General features: G+C 42.0%; 1 protein-coding gene across 3 annotated transcripts in view; it reads left to right on the plus strand.

Annotated features, from left to right (window-relative positions):
- LOC139576298 (low-density lipoprotein receptor-related protein 4-like) overlaps window positions 1-24,751 on the plus strand; it is a 234,579-nt gene that overhangs the window by 203,122 nt on the left and 6,706 nt on the right. The window contains exons 31-38 of one of the 3 annotated variants that reach the window (XM_071402242.1): window positions 2,130-2,238; window positions 2,502-2,694; window positions 9,996-10,109; window positions 10,236-10,347; window positions 10,545-10,609; window positions 14,035-14,122; window positions 14,797-14,938; window positions 15,462-15,524. In XM_071402242.1, coding sequence (XP_071258343.1) covers window positions 2,130-2,238; window positions 2,502-2,694; window positions 9,996-10,109; window positions 10,236-10,347; window positions 10,545-10,609; window positions 14,035-14,122; window positions 14,797-14,938; window positions 15,462-15,503 — 865 coding nt within the window. In that variant the 3' untranslated portion in view covers window positions 15,504-15,524. The remainder of the gene's footprint in view (window positions 1-2,129; window positions 2,239-2,501; window positions 2,695-9,995; window positions 10,110-10,235; window positions 10,348-10,544; window positions 10,610-14,034; window positions 14,123-14,796; window positions 14,939-15,461; window positions 15,525-24,751) is intronic. The other 2 variants (XM_071402240.1, XM_071402241.1) reach the window with 2 other exon arrangements.

Raw genomic sequence — 24,751 nt, forward strand, 5'->3', positions numbered from 1 at the left:
ATTTCAGAAGGGAGTGGAAGAAACAGAGTGGAAAGTCAACAGTGTACTGCATGCTATGTACCAACTTCTGAAGGATACTTCAGGACTACTTTAACATCTTTGGATCATCAGATCCCCCAATGCCACATAAGTTTTGCAAGACACGGTGAGTTGTAAATGCGCCCGTGCTTGAAAGAGCTTTAGAGATTTTACCCCATATGGCAACATATGTGAAGGCTTTAGAGAAGAGATGTCCAAATCCAGGCACAAAGTCCTTTTGAGGTGATTCAGGAGGCCGTTAAGGACCCTCTCATGACAGCAAAACTGAATTTCATCTTGTCAGTGAGCAAAGAAGTGACACCATTTCTCACACGCTTCCAGACCAATAAGCCCATGGTGCCATTTTTCTCTGTAGACTTGTTCTAGGTGCTTAGGAGCTTGATGAGCAGATTCATTAAGCCAGACCTCATGAAAGAAGCGAAGACCCCAAAAGAACGTCTTGATGTCGAGGTGAGCCAGTCATCCAATCACATCCTCACAGGTCGACTTGGGCTTTGTTACTCAAAGAATTTGAGAGACTTGTCCGCTGGGAAGAAAATTGTACAGAAAACATTGATGGACTTCAAAATCGCTTGCAAGAAGTGTATGCTCACAACTGTTAACAAATTCATTGAGGAATCTCCATTGAAGTACTCCCTGGTCTCGCATCTGTCTTTCTTGGATCCAAGGGAAATGGAAAGATGCTGTGTACATCAAAATTGAGGAAGGCCCTGACCTACCTTGTAAATAGTCATCGGGTGATGGAAGAAGATTGTGACGACATCATTTGACAATACTCACATTTTATTGATTACATTGTCCAGGCCCAACACTCTGAGTTTGAACTTTGATCCTGTCCAAGACAGTGTGGATACATTTTTACGAGAATATGTCAAAGGACAACGAGCTCAGAAATCAAGGAGACTTTGCCACCAACTCCTCTTACTGTCTTACTCTCACCTTGCGTCTACAAGGCAGAGGTATGTGACACATCAAGAAGAACAGACAGAGAAGAATGGATGAGCAAAAAAACAGAAAGAGAAAAGACCTTATAGATGAAATAGATTTAACTTAAAGGGAAGAAAAGAAGACAGATGACATAAATGCTCTCGAGACCTCAGCAGACAAATTTGCACTCAAAGCGGAGAGCACGGGAAACCTCACTCTTATTGCCAAGTCTAATAGCATGAGAAAGGGTGCTAAAGATAAAAAAGCACAAATAGCTGAAATAGAAACACTACTCAACGAGAAAGTGAATGTCCTGAAAAGTAAATGAAGGGGTATAGCAGCAAAAAGCAAGGGTTTTGCACTGTTTTAACAGTTTGAGAAGGAGCAAAACACTACTCAATGAGTAAGTGATAAAAAATAAAAGCAAATGACCCAAAAAGGCCAACAGCCCCAGAACACAATGGTCTGGGAAATGTTTTATTGGGTTAAGGTTTTATTTATTATTTATTTATTCATTTTCATCTGATATTTTATTGTTGCAAAACATTTTATTTATGGTCATGTGTTTTTGTTTACTTGAAAAAAGCTCATGTTTTTGCTCTGCGACATGTTTCGTGTTGTTAAGCTGGTGCTAATGAAATAAACGAGGAGTTACTTAGCTCTTCAACTTGTAAATAAGTCTCTGTCTCTATCGCTCAACATACACACTATACTGTTTTGCTGTGTTAGAGAAAGCAAGAGACCACATAGTCTGCCATCACTGTAACACAGAACAATTGAGAAGTGTTCACACAGTTCTCTGTGAGCTTCTGTAAAGCCTGCTAGCTCTCATTATAAAAATTCTCAGTGTTGTAATAGTAATTAACCTTGATCCGTGTCTCAAACTATGCCATGTTGGGTCCTTGAATTTGAGGGAATTGGGCCTGGAAAGTCCTTGAAAAGTCATTGAATTTGATGTTTAATGTTTAAGAAGGTGTGGGAATCCTGTGTGTAGTAAATCATAATACAGTACAGGAGTTTTCTGGCCTCTTGATGGATAGCTTTGATGTCAATTCCTGTTAAATCCCTCTCGTCTCTGTCTAATATCTCTGTAAAGTATTTTGCCTAGTATGTATATGTACTATGAATGTGTGTGTTTAACTCCTGCGTGTGTGTGTGTGTAGGATCTTCTGGGTGGATGCTCACCTGGACCGCATTGAGAGTTCCGACCTAAACGGAAAGCTCCGTCAAATCCTCGTCAGCCCTGTGTCCCACCCCTTCGCCCTCACACAGGTACCCCCCCCCCCCAGCTGTCAATCAACCACCTGACCCCTCCCCCTGGCTGCCACGTCCACTCACTTGCTCTCTCACTCCTCCGCCACTCAATTGTTTGTTCACTGCCTCACTTGCTCTCCCTCCTGCTCCACTCATACTGAACCATAAAACTGAACCATTCTACTTCCCTCCATCTCTGACCTTCATTTTCTTCCTCCCTCTTTCTCTTCCTCGTCTGTGTTTCTTTCTCTCCTCTCTTTTTCTCTACCTTGTTCCCCCAGTTGAAGCCGGTGTCCTCCCCTCTAACCCCTTTCTCCCGACTCTCGCAGCAAGACCGTTGGATCTACTGGACGGACTGGCAGACTAAGTCCATTCAGCGTGTGGACAAACACACTGGCCGCAGCAAGGAGACGGTGCTGGCCAACGTGGAGGGCCTCATGGACATCATCATAGTCTCGCCACAGAGGCAGAGCGGTAAGGGAGCAGGGAGATTTTGCCCCTAGACGCTGATCTTGAGTCATTTTAGCATTTTCCCGACTAATGGTTAAGGTTAGGATTGGGGAGGGGAAGCTGATCCTAGACCTGTACCGAAGGGGAAACTTCACCGAGCGGTAAGTTGCTCCTAACTACTGATACCGGTTCAAGTATTAGTTAATCTTCTTATGGTGTAGGTTAGAATTGAGGGTAATCTGATCCAAGATGATTAGAGCCAGATTCTACCTTCAACCCCCATTGTGGAGTCGCCACAGTGACTGAGTGGTAGCGAGGCATTTCGGGGGTGTTTTTAATTTAAATTTTTCAAGCTTTCACCTTATACTGTTGGTCACATTCAAGGATGGATATTTACAGTGTGTGTTATGTAATACATGCCTTGTTTAGAGCGGAGGTAAACATTTTTTTTTACTCAACAACAGTAAAAGTGTTCAACATTGTATTGCGAATCTCTACAAACTCTTCTTCATCTGTTGAGTACACCTGCTATAAAATGGCCGTTAAGCTTGAGGGATATCCATCCCGTCAATTACGGTAAAAAAAATACAAAATGACATACCATTCGAAAACAATTGTCTTTTTGTAAATCAACCTCAAATCTTACTGCTGGCAATGTCCTAAGCATGCCCCACATAGCTGTCTTAAGATGAATGCACTAGATGTGAGTCGCTCTGGATAGGAGTGTCTGTTAAATCTGGATAATAACATCTGCTAAATTACTGAAATGTCAAATTTACACCCTGGTGATCATAATGCAATGCATTTCTTTCTCAATGCATTACCTTGCATGTATCCTCCAGTATGTACCATTGCTATATCTGACTCGTTTTCTATGAGCAAATTGAATGGGATAATAAGTTGGATGTTTCCTCGCTTGTCTATGTGTTATTTAAAAAATAACACCCCAATCGCTAGGGTCATTTTAAGACGCTGAGCTCATTGCCCAACCGGACGCATCTGGTTTCAGGTGGCCGGGAGACCTCGTGATCTTCAGCTGCTATTTAGCGGACGAACTGGGAATCAGACAGGAAATCTAATTACGTTAGTGGAAAGGTAGCAACGTCAGTTTGCTTCCTCATATGCATATACGCTAGCGTCCCATCTCAACAACAGCCAGTGAAATTGCAGGGCGCCAAATTCAAAACAACAGAAATCTCATAATTAAAATTCCTCAAACATACAAGTATTATACACCATTTTAAAGATAAACTTCTCGTTAATCCAGCCACAGTGTCTGAAAGCCAAAAAGGCTTTACGGCGAAAGCACACCTTGGGATTATGTTAGGTCAGCGCCTAGTCACAGAAAAACATACAGCCATTTTCCAAAGAAGAAGAGGTGTCACAAAAGACTTCTCCTTAATGCAACCGCTGTCAGATTTCAAAAAGGCTTTACGGCGAAAGCACACCTTGCGATTATGTTTGGTCAGCGCCAAGTCACAGAAAAACATACAGCCATTTTCCAAAGAAGGAGAGGTGTCACAAAACTCAGAAATAGCGTTATAAATATTCACTTACCTTTGAAGATCTTCATCGGAATGCACTCCCAGGAATCCCAGTTCCACAATAAATGTTTGTTTTGTTCGATAAAGTCCATCATTTATGTCCAAATACCTCCTTTTTGTTCATGCGTTTAGCCCAGTAATCCAAATGCTCAATGCGCAATCACTTAGTTCAGACGAAAAGTCAAAAAAGTTATATTACAGTTTGTAGAAACATGTCAAACGATGTACAGAATCAATCTTTAGGATGTTTTTATCATAAATCTTCAATAATGTTTCAACCGGACAATTCCTTTGTCTTTAGAAATGAAAAGGAACGCAGCTAACTCACAGCCGCGCGCCTGACTGAACTCATGGCATTCTGCCAGACCTCTGACTCAAACAGCTCTTATTCTCTCCCCCTTCACAGTAGAAGCCTAAAACAAGGTTCTAAGGACTGTTGACATCTAGTGGAAGCCTTAGGAAGTGCAATCTGACCCCATAGACACTGTATATTGGATAGGCAAAGACTTGAAAACCTACAAACCTCAGATTTCCCACTTCCTGGTTGGATTTTTTCTCAGGTTTTTGCCTGCTATATACGTTCTGTTATACTCACATACATCATTCAAACAGTTTTAGAAACGTCAGAGTGTTTTCTATCCAAATCTACTAATAATATGCATATCTTATATTCTGGGGATGAGTAGCAGGCAGTTTACTCTGGGCACCTTATTCATCCAAGCTACTCAATACTGCCCCCGTTCCCAAAGAAGTTAAGCATGAAATATATGTTAGTCACAGCCGTGTATATTCCCCCTCAAGTCAACACCACAACGGCCCTCAAGGAACTACACTGGACATTATGCAAACTGGAAACCACATATCCTGAGGCCACATGTATTGTAGCTGGGGATTTTAACAAAATAAATTTGAGGAAAAAGCTACCAAAGTTCTATCAACACATTGACTGTAGACTGTAGTTGCATAGGAAAATCACTAGACCACTGCTACGTGCCTTTTCGAGATGCTTGCAAGGCGCTCCCCACCCTCCCTTCAGCAAATCAGATCACGACTCCATTTTTCTCCTCCCTTCCTTATAGAAAGAAACTCAAACAAGAAGTACCTGTGCTAAGGTCTATTCAACACTTGCGTGACCAATCGGAATTTATGCTTCAAGATTGTTTTGATCACGCAGACTGGGATATGTTCCGGATATGTTCGGATATGTTCCGTTTCACAAACACATGACAGAGTTCATCAGGAAGTGTATAGGGAATGTCACCCACAGTGACTATTAAAACCTACTCAAACCAGAAACTGTGGATCGATGCCAGCATTTGCGTAAAACTGAAAGCGCGAACCTCCGCATTTAACCATGGCAAGATGACTGGGAATATGGTTGAATACAAACACTGTAGTTTTTCCCTCCGTGAGGCAATCAAACAGGCAAAACGTCAATACAGAGACAAAGTGGAGTCGCAATTCAACGGCTCAGACACGAGACGTATGTGGCAGGGTCTACAGACAATCACGGATTACAAAGGGAAACCAGCCACGTTGCGGACACCGTCTTGCTCCCAGACAAGCTGAACATCATCTTCGCCCGCTTTGAGGATAACACAGTGCCACCAACGCAGGCCGCTCCCAAGGACTGTGGGCTCTCGTTCTCCGTGGCTAACTTCAGTAAGACATTTACATTTAACATTTACATTTAAGTCATTTAGCAGACGCTCTTATCCAGAGCGACTTACAAATTGGTGCATTCACCTTATGACATCCAGTGGAACGGCCACTTTACAATAGTGCATCTAAATCTTTTAAGGGGGGGGGGAGTGAGAAGGATTACTTTATCCTATCCTAGGTATTCCTTAAAGAGGTGGGGTTTCAGGTGTCTCCGGAAGGTGGTGATTGACTCCGCTGTCCTGGCGTCATGAGGGAGTTTGTTCCACCATTGGGGGGCCAGAGCAGCGAACAGTTTTGACTGGGCTGAGCGGGAACTGTACTTCCTCAGTGGTAGGGAGGCGAGCAGGCCAGAGGTGGATGAACGCAGTGCCCTTGTTTGGGTGTAGGGCCTGATCAGAGCCTGGAGGTACTGAGGTGCCGTTCCCCTCACAGCTCCGTAGGCAAGCACCATGGTCTTGTAGCGGATGCGAGCTTCAACTGGAAGCCAGTGGAGAGAGCGGAGGAGCGGGGTGACGTGAGAGAACTTGGTAGGGTTGAACACCAGACGGGCTGCGGCGTTCTGGATGAGTTGTAGGGGTTTAATGGCACAGGCAGGGAGCCCAGCCAACAGCGAGTTGCAGTAATCCAGACGGGAGATGACAAGTGCCTGGATTAGGACCTGCGCCGCTTCCTGTGTGAGGCAGGGTCGTACTCTGCGGATGTTGTAGAGCATGAACCTACAGGAACGGGCCACCGCCTTGATGTTGGTTGAGAACGACAGGGTGTTGTCCAGGATCACGCCAAGGTTCTTAGCGCTCTGGGAGGAGGACACAATGGAGTTGTCAACCGTGATGGCGAGATCATGGAACGGGCAGTCCTTCCCCGGGAGGAAGAGCAGCTCCGTCTTGCCGAGGTTCAGCTTGAGGTGGTGATCCGTCATCCACACTGATATGTCTGCCAGACATGCAGAGATGCGATTCACCACCTGGTCATCAGAAGGGGGAAAGGAGAAGATTAGTTGTGTGTCGTCTGCATAGCAATGATAGGAGAGACCATGTGAGGTTATGACAGAGCCAAGTGACTTGGTGTATAGCGAGAATAGGAGAGGGCCTAGAACAGAGCCCTGGGGGACACCAGTGGTGAGAGCACGTGGTGAGGAGACAGATTCTCGCCACGCCACCTGGTAGGAGCGACCTGTCAGGTAGGACGCAATCCAAGCGTGGGCCGCGCCGGAGATGCCCAACTCGGAGAGGGTGGAGAGGAGGATCTGATGGTTCACAGTATCGAAGGCAGCCGATAGGTCTAGAAGGATGAGAGCAGAGGAGAGAGAGTTAGCTTTAGCAGTGCGGAGCGCCTCCGTGATACAGAGAAGAGCAGTCTCAGTTGAATGACTAGTCTTGAAACCTGACTGATTTGGATCAAGAAGGTCATTCTGAGAGAGATAGCGGGTGAGCTGGCCAAGGACGGCACGTTCAAGAGTTTTGGAGAGAAAAGAAAGAAGGGATACTGGTCTGTAGTTGTTGACATCGGAGGGATCGAGTGTAGGTTTTTTCAGAAGGGGTGCAACTCTCGCTCTCTTGAAGACGGAAGGGACGTAGCCAGCGGTCAGGGATGAGTTGATGAGCGAGGTGAGGTAAGGGAGAAGGTCTCCGGAAATGGTCTGGAGAAGAGAGGAGGGGATAGGGTCAAGCGGGCAGGTTGTTGGGCGGCCGGCCGTCACAAGACGCGAGATTTCATCTGGAGAGAGAGGGGAGAAAGAGGTCAGAGCACAGGGTGGGGCAGTGTGAGCAGAACCAGCGGTGTCGTTTGACTTAGCAAACGAGGATCGGATGTCGTCGACCTTCTTTTCAAAATGGTTGACGAAGTCATCTGCAGAGAGGGAGGAGGGGGGGGAGGGGGAGGAGGATTCAGGAGGGAGGAGAAGGTGGCAAAGAGCTTCCTGGGGTTAGAGGCAGATGCTTGGAATTTAGAGTGGTAGAAAGTGGCTTTAGCAGCAGAGACAGAAGAGGAAAATGTAGAGAGGAGGGAGTGAAAGGATGCCAGGTCCGCAGGGAGGCGAGTTTTCCTCCATTTCCGCTCGGCTGCCCGGAGCCCTGTTCTGTGAGCTCGCAATGAGTCGTCGAGCCACGGAGCGGGAGGGGAGGACCGAGCCGGCCTGGAGGATAGGGGACATAGAGAGTCAAAGGATGCAGAAAGGGAGGAGAGGAGGGTTGAGGAGGCAGAATCAGGAGATAGGTTGGAGAAGGTTTGAGCAGAGGGAAGAGATGATAGGATGGAAGAGGAGAGGGTAGCGGGGGAGAGAGAGCGAAGGTTGGGGCGGCGCGATACCATCCGAGTAGGGGCAGTGTGGGAAGTGTTGGATGAGAGCGAGAGGGAAAAGGATACAAGGTAGTGGTCGGAGACTTGGAGGGGAGTTGCAATGAGGTTAGTGGAAGAACAGCATCTAGTAAAGATGAGGTCGAGCGTATTGCCTGCCTTGTGAGTAGGGGGGGAAGGTGAGAGGGTGAGGTCAAAAGAGGAGAGGAGTGGAAAGAAGGAGGCAGAGAGGAATGAGTCAAAGGTAGACGTGGGGAGGTTAAAGTCGCCCAGAACTGTGAGAGGTGAGCCGTCCTCAGGAAAGGAGCTAATCAAGGCATCGAGCTCATTGATGAACTCTCCGAGGGAACCTGGAGGGCGATAAATGATAAGGATGTTAAGCTTGAAAGGGCTGGTAACTGTGACAGCATGGAATTCAAAGGAGGCGATAGACAGATGGGTAAGGGGACAAAGAGAGAATGACCACTTGGGAGAGATGAGGATCCCGGTGCCACCACCCCGCTGACCAGAAGCTCTCGGGGTGTGCGAGAACACGTGGGCGGACGAAGAGAAAGCAGTAGGAGTAGCAGTGTTATCTGTGGTGATCCATGTTTCCGTCAGTGCCAGGAAGTCGAGGGACTGGAGGGAGGCATAGGCTGAGATGAACTCTGCCTTGTGATCATTTAAGCGTGTTAACCCTCGCAAGACATGCCGGCCCAGACGGCATCCCTAGCCGCGTTCTCAGAGCGTGCGCAGACCAGCTGGCTAGAGTATTTACGGACATATTCAATCTCTCCCTTTCCCAGTCTGCTTTCCCCACTTGCTTCAAGATGTTCACCATTGTTCCTGTACCCAAGAAAGCACAGGTAACTGAACTAAATTACTATCGCCCCATAGCACTCACTTCTGTCATCATGAAGTGCTTTGAGAGTCTAGTTAAGGATCACCTCACCTCTACCTTACCTGACATCCTAGACCCACTTCAATTTGCTTACCGCCCCAATAGATCCACAGACTAGGCAATCGCCATCACACTGCCCTATCCCATCTGGATTACCTACATCAGAATGCTGTTCAGTGACTATAGCTCAGCCTTCAACACCATAGTAACCTCCAAGCTCATCATTAAGCTCGGGCCCGGGATCTGAACCCTGCCCTGTGCGACTGGGTCCTGGACTTCCTGATAGGCCGCCCCCAGGTAGTGAAGGTAGGAAACACACTGCCTGCCCTCCAGGACACCTACAGCACCCGATGTCAAAGGAAGGCCAACAAGGACATCAACAATCCGAGCCACTGCCTGTTCAACCCGTTATCATCCAGAACGTGAGGTCAGTACAGGTGCATTAAACCTGGGACCAGGAGACTGAAAAACAGCAATCTCAAGGCCATCAGACTGTTAAATAGCCATCACTAGCCGGCTACCACCCGGTTACTCAACCCTTCGCCTTAGAGGCTACTGCTCTATATACATAGACATGGAATCACTGGCCACTTTAATAATGGAGCACGAGTCACTTTAATAATGTTTACATACTGCTTTACTCATCTCATATGTATATACTATATTATATTCTACTGTATTTAGTCAATGCCACTCCAGCATTGCTCGTCCTAATATTTATATATTTCTTAGTTCCATTCTTGTACTTTTAGATTTGTGTATTGTTGTGAATTGTTAGATACTACTGCACTGTTGGAGCTAGGAACACGAGCATTGCGCTACACCCACAATAACATCTGCTAAGTGTGTGTGTGACCAATAAAATGTTATTTGATTTTATATGTGCTGTTGTGAAAATGCCACGAGCTTAACAGGTTAATGTAAGCCTTTTCTTTTCCATGCAGGCACTAACCACTGTGGGGTGAATAATGGAGGATGTACTCATCTCTGCTTCGCTAATACAAACAGCTTTGTCTGTGCCTGCCCTGATGAACCAGACAGCAGGCCCTGCTCCACAAGTGAGTTTGTGTGTGTGTGTACTTGCATGCGTATGAGAAACAACTTATTTTGATAAGCAACATTCCAGTTTTGTGTGTGATCTGTTTACGTATCTTTAAAACACTAATCATTGTTCCTCTGTTTAGTCTCAGGTTATGTGCCAACCTCACCAGACAGAGAGACCACCAGCACCCCAGCCCCTAACAAGATCCCCAAAGCCTCCACAGACACGCCTCAGCAAGGACCCCCACTGATTAAGTATGTCAACTACAGGCCTGACATTTTACCTCATTGGCCATGACTTGAAGGGATCCTATTGATACATAATGAGTGCTGTCTGATATGAATTTTGACTAAATACATTGTATCACTATGCTTTACTTTTATATCTTCAGTTTGTGAGAAAGTATATGCTCAGTTTGATGGTAAAGGTTTTTTTACATCCCGTTTTGTAGCTGCACAGACAAGAGCCTGAGTGTGGAGGGCTGCTTAGAGAGCAACGTGGTGACGGCTCCTCACGGTAAGATAAAGATCAGTCAGCTTCATCATCATCATCATTATCATGATTATTACCCTCAGTAGCATCTTCATCACACTTTGCATCATCATTACTATCATTATAATAAATTATTCACTTTCAAATGTACAGTGTTGATTTTATAGGCTATATCTAATTGTTTAGATGTCATAGCAGTGTAATCCAGTCATTGGTTGATGTTGGAGGAAAATGGCGCCGGAGGGGGGGGCTTCCGTTTTTATCGGCTCTTAACCAACCATGATATTTTGTTTGTATTTTCGCATTGTTCATAACTTGTTTTGTGCATAATGTTGCTGCTACCGTCTCTTATGACCGAAAAGAGCTTCTGGACATCAGAACTGGGATTATTCACCTCAAATTGGACGAAGAGTTCTTCATTGAGTCGGACACCCGACCAGGCCCAGATCCCCGTGATTTGCTGGTAAAGGAAACAGAGGTTTCGCGGAAAGAGATCAGGGTGCCTTGTGAGGATCACGTGACGAGTGGCTAATCTGCCCTTGCCTTCCATCCTGCTAGCTAACGTTCAATCGCTGGAGAATAAATGGGACAAACTGAAAGCACGTATATCTTACCAACAGGACATTAAAAACTGTAATATCGTGGCTGAATGACGAGTCGTGGCTGAATGACGACATTAAGAACATAACTGGCGGGTTATACACTCTATCGGCAGGACAGAACAGCAGCCTCTGGTAAGACACAGGGCAGGGGCCTATGCATATTTGTAAACAATAGCTGGTGCACGATATCTAAGGAAGTCTTAAGGTTTTGCTCGCTTAAGGTAGAGTATCTCATAAGCTGTAGCCCACACTATCTACCTAGAGAGTTTTCGTATGTATTTTTCATAGATGTCTACATACCACCACAGACCGAGGCTGGCACTAAAACCGCACTCAATGAGCTGTATTCCGCCATAAGCAAACAGGAAAACGCTCATACAGAGGCGGCTCTCCTAGTGGCCGGGGACTTTAATGCAGGGAAACTTAAATCAGTTTTACCTAATTTTTATCAACACGTTAAATGTGCAACCAGAGGAAAAACAATTCTAGACCACCTTTACTCCACAAACAGAGATGCGTACAAAGCTCTCCCTCGCTCTCCATTTGGCAAATCTGACCATAACTCTATCCTCCGGATTCCTGCTTACAAGCAGAAATTAAAGCATGAAGCACCAGTGACTCAGTCAATAAAGAAGTGGTCAGATGAAGTAGATGCTAAACTACAGAATTGTTTTGCTAGCACAGACAGGAATATGTTCTTGAATTCTTCCGATGCCATTGAGGAGTACACCACATCAGTCAATGGCTTTATCAATAAGTGCATTGAGGACTTCGTCCCCACAGTGACTGTACGTACATACCCCAACCAGAAGCCATGGATTACAGGCAGCATTCGCACTGAGCTAAAGCGTAGAGCTGCCGCTTTCAAGGAGAGGGACTGTACCCCGGAAGCTTATAAGATATCCCGCTATGCCCTCCGACGAACCATCAAACAGGCAAAGCATCAATACAGGACTAAGAACAAATCATACTACACCGGCTCCAACGCTCGTCAGATGTGGCAGGGCTTGCAAACTATTACAGACTACAAAGGGAAGCACAGCCGAGAGCTGCACAGCGACACAAGCCTACAAGACGAGCTAAATAACTTCTATGCTCGCTTCGAGGCAAGTAACACTGAAATATGCATGAGAGCATCAGCTGTTCTGGATGACTGTTTGATCACGCTCTCCGCGGCCAATGTGAGAAAAGACCTTTAAACTGGTCAACATTCACAAAGCCGCTGGGCCACAAGGATTACTAGAATGTGTGCTTCGAGCAGGCCTTAACCAACTGGCAAGTGTCTTCACTGACATTTTCAACCTCTCCCTGTCTGAGTCTGTAATACCAACATGTTTTAAGCAGACCACCATAGTCCCTGCACACGAGAACACTAACTTGCACACGAGAACACTAAGGTAATCTGCCTAAATGACTACCGACCAATAGCACTCACGTCTGTAGCAATGAAATTGCTTTGAAAGGCTGTTCATGGTTCACATCAATACCATTATCCCAGAAACCCACTCCAATTTGCATATTGCACCAACAGATCCACAGATGATGCAATCTCTATTACACTCCACACTGCCCTTTCCCACCTAGACAAAAGGAACACCTATGTGAGAATGCTATTCATTTACTATAGCTCAGCGTTCAACACCATAGTGCCTTCAAAGCTCATCACAAAGATAAGGACCCTGGGACGAGACACCTCCCTCTGCAACTGGATCCTGGACTTCATGATGGGCCTCCCCCAAGTGGTAAGGGTAAGTAACAACACATCTGCCATGGTGGCCCCTCAGGGGTGCGTGCTCAGTCCCCTCCTGTACTCCCTGTTCACTCATGACTGCACGGCCAGGCACAACTCCAACACCATCATTAAGTTTTCTGATGACACAACAGTGGTAGGCCTGATCACCGACAACAGCCTCTCCCTGAACGTGATCAAGACAAAGGAGATGATCGTGGACTACAGGAAATGGAGGACCAAGCACGTCCCCATTCTCATCGGCGTGGCTCTAGTGGAGCAGGTTGAGAGCTTCAAGTTCCATGGCGTCCACATCACCAACAAATTAACATGGTCCAAACACACCAAGACAGTCGCGAAGAGGGCATGACAAAACCTATTCCCCCTCAGGAGACTGAAAAGATTTGGCATGGGTCCTCATATCCTCAAATGGTTTTAAAGCTGCACCATCGAGAGCGTCCTGACGGATTGTATCACTGCCTGGTATGGCCACTGCTCGGCCTCCGACCGCAAGGCACTACAGAGGGTAGTGCGTATGGCCCAGTACATCACTGGGGCCAAGCTTCCTGCCAACCAGGAACTCTATACCAGGTGGTGTCAGAGGAAGTCCCTAAAAATTGGCAAAGACTCCAGCCGCCCTAGTCATAGACTGTTCTCTCTGCTACCGCACGGCAAGCGGTACTGCAGCGCCAAATCTAGGTCCAAGAGGCTTCTCAACAGCTTCTACCCCCAAGCCATAAGACTCCTGAACAGCTAATCAAATGGCTACCCAGACTATTTGCATTGCCCCCCATTCTATGCTGCTGCTGTTATTATCTATGCATAGTCACTTTAATAACTCTACCTACATGTACATATTACCTCAATTACCTTGACACCGGTGCCACCGCACATTGACTCTGTACTGGTACCCCGTGTATATAGCCCCACTATTGTTATTTACTGCTGCTCTTTAATTGTTTGTTATTCTTCTCTTTTTTTTGTTGGTATTTTCTTAAAATTGCATTGTTGGTTAAGGGCTTGTAAGGAAGCATTTCACTGTAAGGTCTACACTGGTTGTATTCGGCGCATGTGACAAATACAATTTGATTTGTTCATCTGCAACGCTTCTTTCACAGGGGAGGGGCTTCATATCAGCTATGTGATTGGAGGAGCATTGACCATTCTGGCCATCCTGATAATCATCACTGCCTTCATTATTTACAGGTAAGACCAAGTCCTCTCTAAATACTCAAAATTTCTGTCATTTGACATTTACATTTTAGTAATTTATCAGATGCTCTAATCTAGAGCAATTTATTGTTAGTACATTCATCTTAAAGTAGCTAGGTGAGACAACCACATTAGTCATATTAAGTCAAATGTTCCTCAATTAAGAAGTCATCAACAAAGTTAGTGCTAGTAATAAAAATAATATGTACATTACCGTTCAAAAGTTTGGGATCACTTAGAAATGTCCTTGTTTTTTTTAAAGAAAAGCAAATTTTCTGTCCATTAAAATCTAATAAAATTCATCAGAAATACAGTGTAGACATTGTTAATGTTGTAAATGACTAGTGTAGCTGGAAACTGTGATTTTTTAATGGAATATCTACATAAGCGTACAGAGGCCCATTATCAACAAGTTAGCTAATCCAACTTTATCATTTTAAAAGGCTAATTGATCATTAGAAAACCCTTTTGCAATTATGTTAGCACAGCTGAAAACTGTTGTTCTGATTAAAGAAGCAAAAAAACTGGCCTTCTTTAGACTAGTTGAGTATCTACATTAGACCTGTGACATTTGTCTGTTGTGGGAGCTAACCTAGATTGCCACCCCATGAACAGTTTTATCCAGTGGACTGTGTGTACAATGTGTTTTCCCATATTTCTATCCTCAGACACAAAAAATCCAAGTTTGCTGACCCCGGGGTGAGCAACCTGACCTACAGTAACCCCTCATATAGGACGTCAACGCAAGAGGTCAAGATTGAGACCTCTCAAAAACCGCCCATTTACAACCAGCTACGATATAAGAAAGAGGTAACTACCCAGGCCTATTTAGTATTTCAAGAAAATGACAACAGAGTGCTAGTTCTAGCTAAGCATTTTTTCATGTGCAAGCATTTGCAGCAGATATTTTTCTGGAAGGTCTAAAGCATAAATGTGAAATCACGATTTGAAGGTGAAATGGAAATGTATGTTATTCTCATATAATAACAGGCATCCGTTGCACTGGTGCAAATGTTTACTGAATCTGGGCCTTATCTCTCACTTCAATAAGAAAGTGAATACTTTCTTATTCACTTCAGAGAATAAGAAAGTACCTAATGTTTTAATAGAGTAATGGATACATTTGATGTGAATCCATTGGGTTTCTGTATGCCTATTATGACCGGGTTTCAAAAGGTATGGCTAGAAGTAACCATTGAGACAAATACTAGTTTTCAATGTTTGTCTCTATCTCCTATGCTGTAGATAGATTGCTTTACAGTAGTTTTATTATAACCAAACATGAAGAGGCACTCATCTCTCTTTTCTTCTCTTCCCCTCTCCTTCACTGCAGCTCTCTCATCCTTACAACAGCCTCTCTCCTTTATTCTTTTGACCTGTTTTGTCCTGCGCAGAGGTAGTCACACACATTACATTTACATTTACATTTAAGTCATTTAGCAGACGCTCTTATCCAGAGCGACTTACAAATTGGAAAGTTCATACATATTCATCCTGGTCCCCCCGTGGGGAATGAACCCACAACTCTGGCGTTGCAAGCGCCATGCTCTACCAACTGAGCCACACGGCTCAGTTGGTAGACACACCATGGGGGAATCCCTCCATCAATCAACCTATCACTGTATCTCTCACTCCTTTTGTCTCTTTCTCTTGTCCCCACCTTCACCTAGCATGTGTACATGCTCTCTCTCATGTGTCTACTATTGTTCCTCTGCTTGGTCATATATGACAACTGACTCTTTCTGATGACTGACTTTACTAATGATTTTAAAAATGTAGAGACATACAGTGCCTTCAGAAAATGTTCACACCCCTTGACCTTTTCCACATTTGTTGTGCTACAGCCTGAATTTAAAATTTATTAAATTGAGATTGTGTGTCACTGGCATACACACAATCAAATCAAGTTTTATTTGTCACATACACATGGTTAGCACATGTTAATGCGAGTGTAGCGAAATGCTTGTGCTTTTAGTTCCGACAGTGCAGTAATATCTAACAAGTAATCTAACAATTCCCCAACAACTACCTAATGCACACAAATCTAAAGGGCTGAATGAGAATATGTACATGTAAGTATATGGATGGCCGAGCGGCATAGGCAAGGTGCACTCATGTGTACTTTTTATTATGATTTATTTAGACTTTTTATTTAATTTTTTTACTTTTATCTTTGAACACCATTCTATCTCTCACACAGCAACTCAACTCCCACTTGTCTCCAATTCCACATACCAACCCTCAGCTTCCCTCAGCCCATCCCATCTATCTCTACTGGCCACCCACTTCGGGTTTCTACGCAACACATATCGTTCAACTATACTGTGATGTTTCATGTACAATTTCAATCTATCTAATCAAATATAATCCACAGATTGTGAGTTGAAGATAAATACTTTTACTAAGAGTATTAGTATATTAGTAATTGACTGACTCAGTCTCTCCAGATCTCCTAACAGTACTATTTCAGCCATTCCTGAACCTGAGACCAGAAACAGGCTACCTGAGGGCAATACCAAAATAAATGGTCTATTGATTCTGTATACTGCAGAGCTTTGATGATTTTATGCCCCAATTATTCAACATTTTGTTGGTGGCAAGAATTCTATATAATAATTTTAGCTGAAAAGCACGAAGTCTTGAATCTGGCGTTGTTTTATATATCAACTCATACACCCCAATTATTCAACATTTTGTTGGTGGCAAGAAGTCTATATAATAATTTTAGCTGAAAGGCACGAAGTCTTGAATCTTGCATTATTTTATATATCAACTCATACACCCTGTACCATGGAATCGGTACATCAAAAATCTCTTCCCAACTATTTTGCAATCTGTATACTTAACTGGTATACTTTCCTATTTATGCTATTTTTATTCCTCTGCCAGTTTTGATCCTTTATATTGGGCAGACAGACCAGTTCCCTACCTCCTCCAGTACAATCAATTGGTTGTACTCTTGGATTAAGCAGACCTTTCCGTACAATTCCATGAAGGACATCTCTACCATTCCAATTTACAATATCATTTAAGAACAAAATACCCGTTTCAAACATCTTTCCCATATATACAGATATTTTATCAACCAGCACATTTGAGTTCAGCCAAAATATTTGTTGTAATATTTGTTATATCTTTTCATGGGGATGAAGTTGAAATTGTAGCCAGCTCTGCAATGCTTGTTTGAAAAAGAGAGATACTTTGAAAAAAGTATAATTTTCAATAAATCGAAATTGAGACATGACAATCTGCACAAAGGCAAAAAGGCAATTTTTAAACAATGGATGAGCTTTTCTTAGTAATCTACTTGAGAACCATTTAGGGTTCAAATAAAACTTTTGAATAAGTGACACTTTTAGAGAGAGGTTTAGTGCTTTTATATTTAATCATCTCAACCCACCCAATTCATATTGATTATATAGATAGGCACGTTTTATTTTGTCTGGTTTAGCGTCCGAGATAAAGCGAAATATTTTTTGCTCATATGATTTGAAAAACGAATCATCAGGAGTAGGCTGCGCCATATGTAAGTGTGTAAACTGAAATATGACTAATGAGTTAATCAGGGTAATTTTTCCATAAATAGACAGCCTCTCCATGGTTGCAGGATCTTGTCTATTTTTACACGTTTTCAATTGAAATTCATTTTGGAGTGCTTATTTATATATTTTGTGTTATAATGGTGAAGTATGTTTACTTCACCATCAGCCCATTTTATAGGTAAACTGCAGGGTAATGTAAAAGTTGTATTTTTTAAGGACCCATTACGTAATATTGTACACATAATTACCGTAATTTCTGCACTATTAAGCGCACCTGAATATAAGCCGCACCCACGAATTTAAAACAATATATGTATTTTGTACATAAATAAGCCGCACATGTCTATAAGCCGCAGGTGCCTACCGGTACATTGAAACAAATTAACTTTACACAGCCTTTAAACGAAACACGGCTTGTAACAAAAATAAATAGGCTTTTTAACGAAACACGGCTTGTAACAAAAATAAATAGGCTTTAACGAAACACAGCTTGTAACAAAAATTTAAAAAATTTGCAGTAAACAGTAGCCTGCCAAGAAAGTCATTGGTCACTATCTTCCTCCTCCTGTGCACATCATCTGATGTTGGATCGTTTTCATTGTCGCTCTCGTCACTTTCATCCGGAGGCAAATTTCGCGCTGAGCTCATGCTGCCCTCTTCAACACGCAGCAGTCCAGCCTTTCGAAACCCGTTGATGATAGTGGATTTTTTGACAATGCTCCACGCTGTCAGGACCCACTGGCATGATGGGAAGTTTGAGCGTGCTCGATTTACGTCACATTATGTGACGGTGCTCAGTTTTTTGGCAGCATGAATCTTGTGAAAGCAGGAAAAATCCATAAATTAGCCGCGTCATTGTATAAGCCGCAAGGTTCAAAGTGTGAGAAAAAGTAGCGGCTTATAGTCCGGAAATTACAGTAGGTTTTAGTCCAGAGGGTACAGAAAAGGTATCTAGATCTTTAATGAGACATTGCAGGGATCTAGCTTGTGGACTTATTATAAAACTTGAGTCATCGGCATACATGGACATTCATACATGGATTTCTAATCCGCTAATGTTGTTATTGGATCGGATTTTAATAGCTAGCATTTCGATGGCCATAACGAATAGATATGGTGACAGCGGACACCCTTGTTTAACTCCTCTTGAAAATTCAAAACTCTCTGAGAAGTAGCCGGTATTTACTATTTTACACCTGGGGTTGCTATACATTAATTTTTTACCCATTTTATAAGAGAATTACCGAAATTGAAAAAATCCAGGCATTTATAAATAAAATCCAGTCTTACTTTATCAAATGCCTTTTCAAAATCCGCTATAAATACCATTCCTGGCTTCTTATATGTTTCATGATGTTCTATTATTTCTAGTAGTTGTCGTATATCTCCAATGTATTAACCATGTAAAAAAAAAACTGTCTGATCAGGATGAACAATACCTGATAAAACCCTTTTAATTCTGATTGCTATGCATTTTTCTAGTATTTTTGCATCACGACATTGAAGTGTAAGGGGCATCCAGTTTTTTAGATAGACTGGGTCTTTATATTTGCCATCTGGGTCTTGTTTTAATAATAGAGAAATCAGACCTTCCTGCTGAGTACCTTACAGACTACCATTTCTATAGGAGTAGTTAAAACAATCTAACAATGGCGCTTGTAGTATATCAAAAAATACTTGATATGCCTCTATCTGTACATTTGTTAATTTTCCATTTTTATATTAGTTGAAAATAATTCCTTACCATAATCTTCATTCAGTGGTAAAGGATGAGACATGAAAAGAGAACATCTGCCTAAAATAATTAGCTTCCTCTTTTAAAATATAATTTGAAGAATCATAGATGACTCCGTATTCATTAACAAGTTTCTGCAAATTCTTTTTGTTTTTGTTTGCGTTCCTGTATTGGAGATTCAGGAAGAATTTTGTACATTTTTCCCCATATTCCATCCAGTTTGCTTTATTTGTATAAAAGATTACATTAGATCGTTCTTGAATATGTTCCTCAAGTTCTTTTTGTTTTCCTCTAACTTATTTTGTATCTCTGTAGTATCGTTTTTATTGCTATCTACCTGTACTATTAGTTCATGGATTTCCCTTGTTAGTCTTGTCTCTTTAGCCAGAAACTGCTTTTTTATTATTGATGAATATTGAATTGAATGACCCCTGAAGGTACATTTAAAGGTATCCCAAACAATAAGGGGATTTGCTGAACCTATATTATACTGAAAAAATTCAGTTATAAGTTATTTTGTCTTAGTTAAAAAATAAGTTGTTCTCCAGTAAACTTACATTTCCAATATCCCCGTCCACGTGGAAAATCTGTAAGAGTTATGTGAATGCCAATTAGATGATGATACGATCGCATTCTGTCTCCTATTAAAACTTGTTTAACCTTTGATGCAAGAGAGAAAGAGACAAGAAAGTAGTCAAGACGACTAGCTTGATTAAGTCTCCTCCATGTATATCTCACTAGGTCGGGGTTTTTTAGTCTCCATATATCCACTATTTTTAATGTGTCCATAATATTTGTGATTTCCTTAAGGGAACGGTGATGATAGTTTGTAGAGTGATTACCTTTACGGTCCATTGAGGTACTTAATTTCTTCCCTTTTATGGGATCATTTTCGTAAACAACTGCTGAATTACAGAGCGCCAAATTCAAAAATAATACTAAAAATATTTATAATCATGGAATCACAGCTGAAATATACTAAAACACAGCTTAGCATTTTGTTAATCCACCTATCGTGTCAGATTTTGAAAATATGCTTTACAGCGAAAGCAATCCAAGCGTTTGTGAGTGTCACTGCTAGAACAGCTAGCCTTAAATTAGCTTGGTCACGAAAGTCAGAAAAGCAATCAAATTAATCGCTTACCTTTGATAATCTTCGGATGTTTGCACTCACGAGACTCCCAGTTACACAATAAATGTTATTTTTGTTCGATAAAGATTAGTTTTATAACCAAAAACGCCATTTGGTTTGCGCGTTATGTTCAGAAAACCACAAGCTCGTTCCGGTCCTGAAGGGCAGACTGAAATTCCAAAAAGTATCCGTAATGTTCGTAGAAACATGTCAAAGGTTTTTTATAATCAATCCTCAGGTTGTTTTTAACATACATAATCGATCATATTTCAACCGGACGGTAAACTGTTCAATACTACAGAGAAAGAAAATGTCGAGCCACATCTCTCCTGCGCAGGAACTAATCAAAGGACACCTGACGCGTTTTGATAAATCTCGCTTATTTTTCAAGATAAATGCTTGAAACTATGTCTAAAGCCTGGTCACAGCCTGAGGAAGCCATTGGAAAAGGAATCTGGTTGATATCCCTTTAAATGGAGGAGGTGCAAGCATGGAACAGGGATAAAAATATAATAAAAATGCACTTGGAGTTCCTCAGGTTTTCGCCTGCAAAATCAGTTCTGTTATACTCACAGACAATATTTTGACAGTTTTGGAAACTTTCGAGTGTTTTCTATCCTGATCCGTCAATTATATGCATATTCTAATATCTGAGCCTGAGACATAGTCTGTTTACCTTGGGAACGTTATTTTTCCAAACTTCTGCCCCCTAGCTGAAAGATTCTGCCCCCTAGCTGAAAGAAGTTAACACTGTTATAGTCTCCGACCATAATGATTAGATCATTTGTTGCCGGTAAGTTCAATAAATTGGTATAAATGTTTTCGAAGAAGTGTGGATCATCCTGATTTGGAACATATAAATGAATGAGCCAAATCTCTTTTTCGTCGACTTTCATATTCAAAAATGATCCACCTTCCTTGCGAATCATTCCTGACTATTTGCACATTCAGATTGACATTTTTGTTAATTAATATCATCACACCCTTTGAGTTCCTTTGTCCATGACGGAAAATTATTTCACCACCCCATTCCCTTTTCCACGCAACTTCATCTAAGGATGAAGAGTGAGTTTCCTGTAAACAGTATATGTTATATTCCTTTTCTTTTAGCTGTGTAAAGACTGATCTTCTTTTTTATAATCTGCTAAACCGTTACAATTATAACTGGCTATACTTATTTCACCCCTTACCATAACTAGATACTATTCTCAGTCTAAATTGACCTTAATTAGTGCTTGTAAAGTTACTGCCATCAGAGTTATTATGAAGGTCAAAACTAGAGCTTTCAAATGTCTGATATTTAGAATTCAAGAAATAGGTTCTAGAAATATTTGTTTTATTCCCTTGCTAGTTTGCCTGTGAGCCAATACCACAGATGTTAGAAAATTGAGACAAGATATTATGTGTGTAGCAAATCTGAGTAGGTTGATGTGATATAGTGAGTGTGTACGATGTCTGTATAAGAGTAAGACTATAATGTGTGATGTCCAAATAAATAATAACTCTGCCAATTTGTATGGCTGAGTGTCTATGTGTAACATGTAGTGCGTAAAGCTTTGATATTCATGATGATAATTGTAATCCATATCGTATCACCATCATAGTTGCATTATAATTACCTTTAACATAATTGAAAAACACATCCCAGCATTTCCATAGCAATTGACGTTTCACATGATCATGAAAGAGACCTTGCATTACTCTAGAGACGGCTTCACTACAGTACAAATGTATTCCATAAAATATTTTATTATTCCCCAATGCCCCTATTCTGATATCTTCCCCTTGCTTGTTGTAAACATATATAAACTTGTAGACAAATACATAAAAAATATAGACAAACAATAAACACATTAACCTTTCTAGGACACACGTTCCGCTAGCGGAACCCCCCCACAACATTCTGCTGAAAAGGCAGCGCGGGAAATTCAAATATATATTTTTTCTGGATATAGGTCTTGGCTGATTTTCTTTTTAGATTTTTTTTAGAACTTTCACACATTAACAAGTCCAATACAGCAAATGAAACGATACTCATCGTGTCCGATTTAAAAAATGCTTTACAGCGACAACACAACATATGATTACGTTAGATCACCGCCAAGTCCAAAAAACACAGCCATTTTCCCAGCCAAAGATAGGAGTCACAAAAATTAGAAATAGAGATAAAATGAATCACTAACCTTTGATGATCTTCATCAGATGACACTCATAGGACATCATATTACACAATACGTGTATGTTTTGTTTGATAATGTGCATACTTATATCCAAAAATCTTAGTTTACATTGGCGCCATGTTCAGAAATGCCTCCAAAATATCCGGAGAAATTGCAGAGAGCCACAACTAATAACAGAAATACTCATCATACACTTTGATGAAAGATACATGTTTTACATAGAATTAAAGATACACTTGTTCTTAATGCAACCGCTGTGTCAGATTTCAAAAAAACTTTACGGAAATAGCACACCATGTAATAATTTGAGACGGCGCTCAGATATAAAAAACATTTCTCCGCCATGTTGGAGTCAACAGAAATACGAAATTACATCATAAATATTCCCTTACCTTTGATGATCTTCATCAGAATGCACTCCCAGGAATCCTAGTTCCACAATAAATTGTTGTTTTGTTCGATAATGTCAATTATTTATGTCCAAGTAGCTACTTTTGCTAGGATGTGTAGTACACATGTCCAAACGCTCGCGCAGATCCATGCGAACTCGGACGAAAACTTCAAAAAGTTATATTACAGGTCGAATAAACTGGTCAAACTAAGTAGAGAATCAATCTTCAGGATGTTGTTATCATACATATCCAATAACGTTCCAACCGGAGAATTCCTTTGTGTCTCTAGAAGTAATGGAAAGCAAGACGATGTCATTTGGAATGCGCGTGACCAGGAACTGGCAATCTGCTAGACCACTGACTGAATCACCTCCCATCCGGCCCCACATCACAGTACAGGCTTCATTCAACGTTCTACAGACTGTTGACATTTAGTGGAAGGCGTAGGAAGTGAGAACAAATCCATATCTTACTGGGATTTGAATAGGCGATTTGTTGAAAATCAACCAGCCTCAGAATTTCCACTTCCTGTTTGGAAGTTTGCCTTCCATATGAGTTCTGTAATACTCACAGACATAATTCAAACAGTTTTGGAAACTTCAGAGTGTTTTCTATCCAATAGTAATAATAATATGCATATATTAGCATCTGGGACAGAGTAGGAGGCAGTTCACTCTGGGCACGCTATTCATCCAAAGTGAAAATGCTGCCCCCTATCCCTAAAAAGTTAAATTATTGAAGAGTTCTCGACAATAGAGAAGAGAAGAGAGAGTGAGAGAGGAGAGCGAGATCAGGTGTGTCTATATGTGTAAGCAAGCATGTAATTGAGTATGTGTGTGTTCATATCCACTTCATAATGTTCAGATAATTTTACAGTTCCCATACCTTCTTTTTTTTCGTAACCTGAAGTCTCTGTAAAATGTAGTACAGCCACGGTGTTATGGAGCTGTCTCGGAATAGCTGTCCATCTGTAAAGAGTTTGTCCACAATGATAAAGGCACACCTACCATCCTTCCTTTGTTGTCTTTCTACCGGATACAGTCTCTTACGGCATTTGTTTATCTCCCTTGAAAACTGGTAATTGAGACCGAATTTAGTCCCTTTAAGCTCCCTTCCTCTGCTTTTGATCAGCTCCTTTTGTTGATAGTGTTCAAATTTTGCGATGATCAGTCGGGGACCCTTGGTCTTGTCGCTCTAAGCTCCAAGTCTGTGTACTCGGTGGAAAGCCACCTTGTTTACAGTCTCTATGGGAAGTTCCAAGCGGATTGCATGAACTCTCTGATTGCCCCCTCTGGATTATTGGATGCGTCTTCAGGAATCCCCGAAAAAAATGTCATTTTCACGCATGCTACGACTTTGTATGTCTAGTAGCGACTCCATCACCCTGTTTTCCCTAAGTAGACAATCCATGTTGGAATCGTGGATTTTTACCTTGGCTGTGAGTGTCATGTTTTCTCTTTGGAGCGTGAAAATTTCACTCTGGCTGAACTCCAAACTCCCCCCTCAGCCCTGCTACCTCCTCACACAACTTTTCCAGTGTTGCATGGATTCCAGCCAGAGCACTAGCCTCTACCTCAATGGTAAGTAAATCGTCCGTGTCTGTAGATTAATCTGTTTTTCTTTTTTTGTCGGGTTAAAGTTA

The sequence above is a fragment of the Salvelinus alpinus genome, chromosome 5 (assembly GCF_045679555.1).
Source record: "Salvelinus alpinus chromosome 5, SLU_Salpinus.1, whole genome shotgun sequence".
In the NCBI taxonomy this organism is placed as follows: Eukaryota; Metazoa; Chordata; class Actinopteri; order Salmoniformes; family Salmonidae; genus Salvelinus; species Salvelinus alpinus.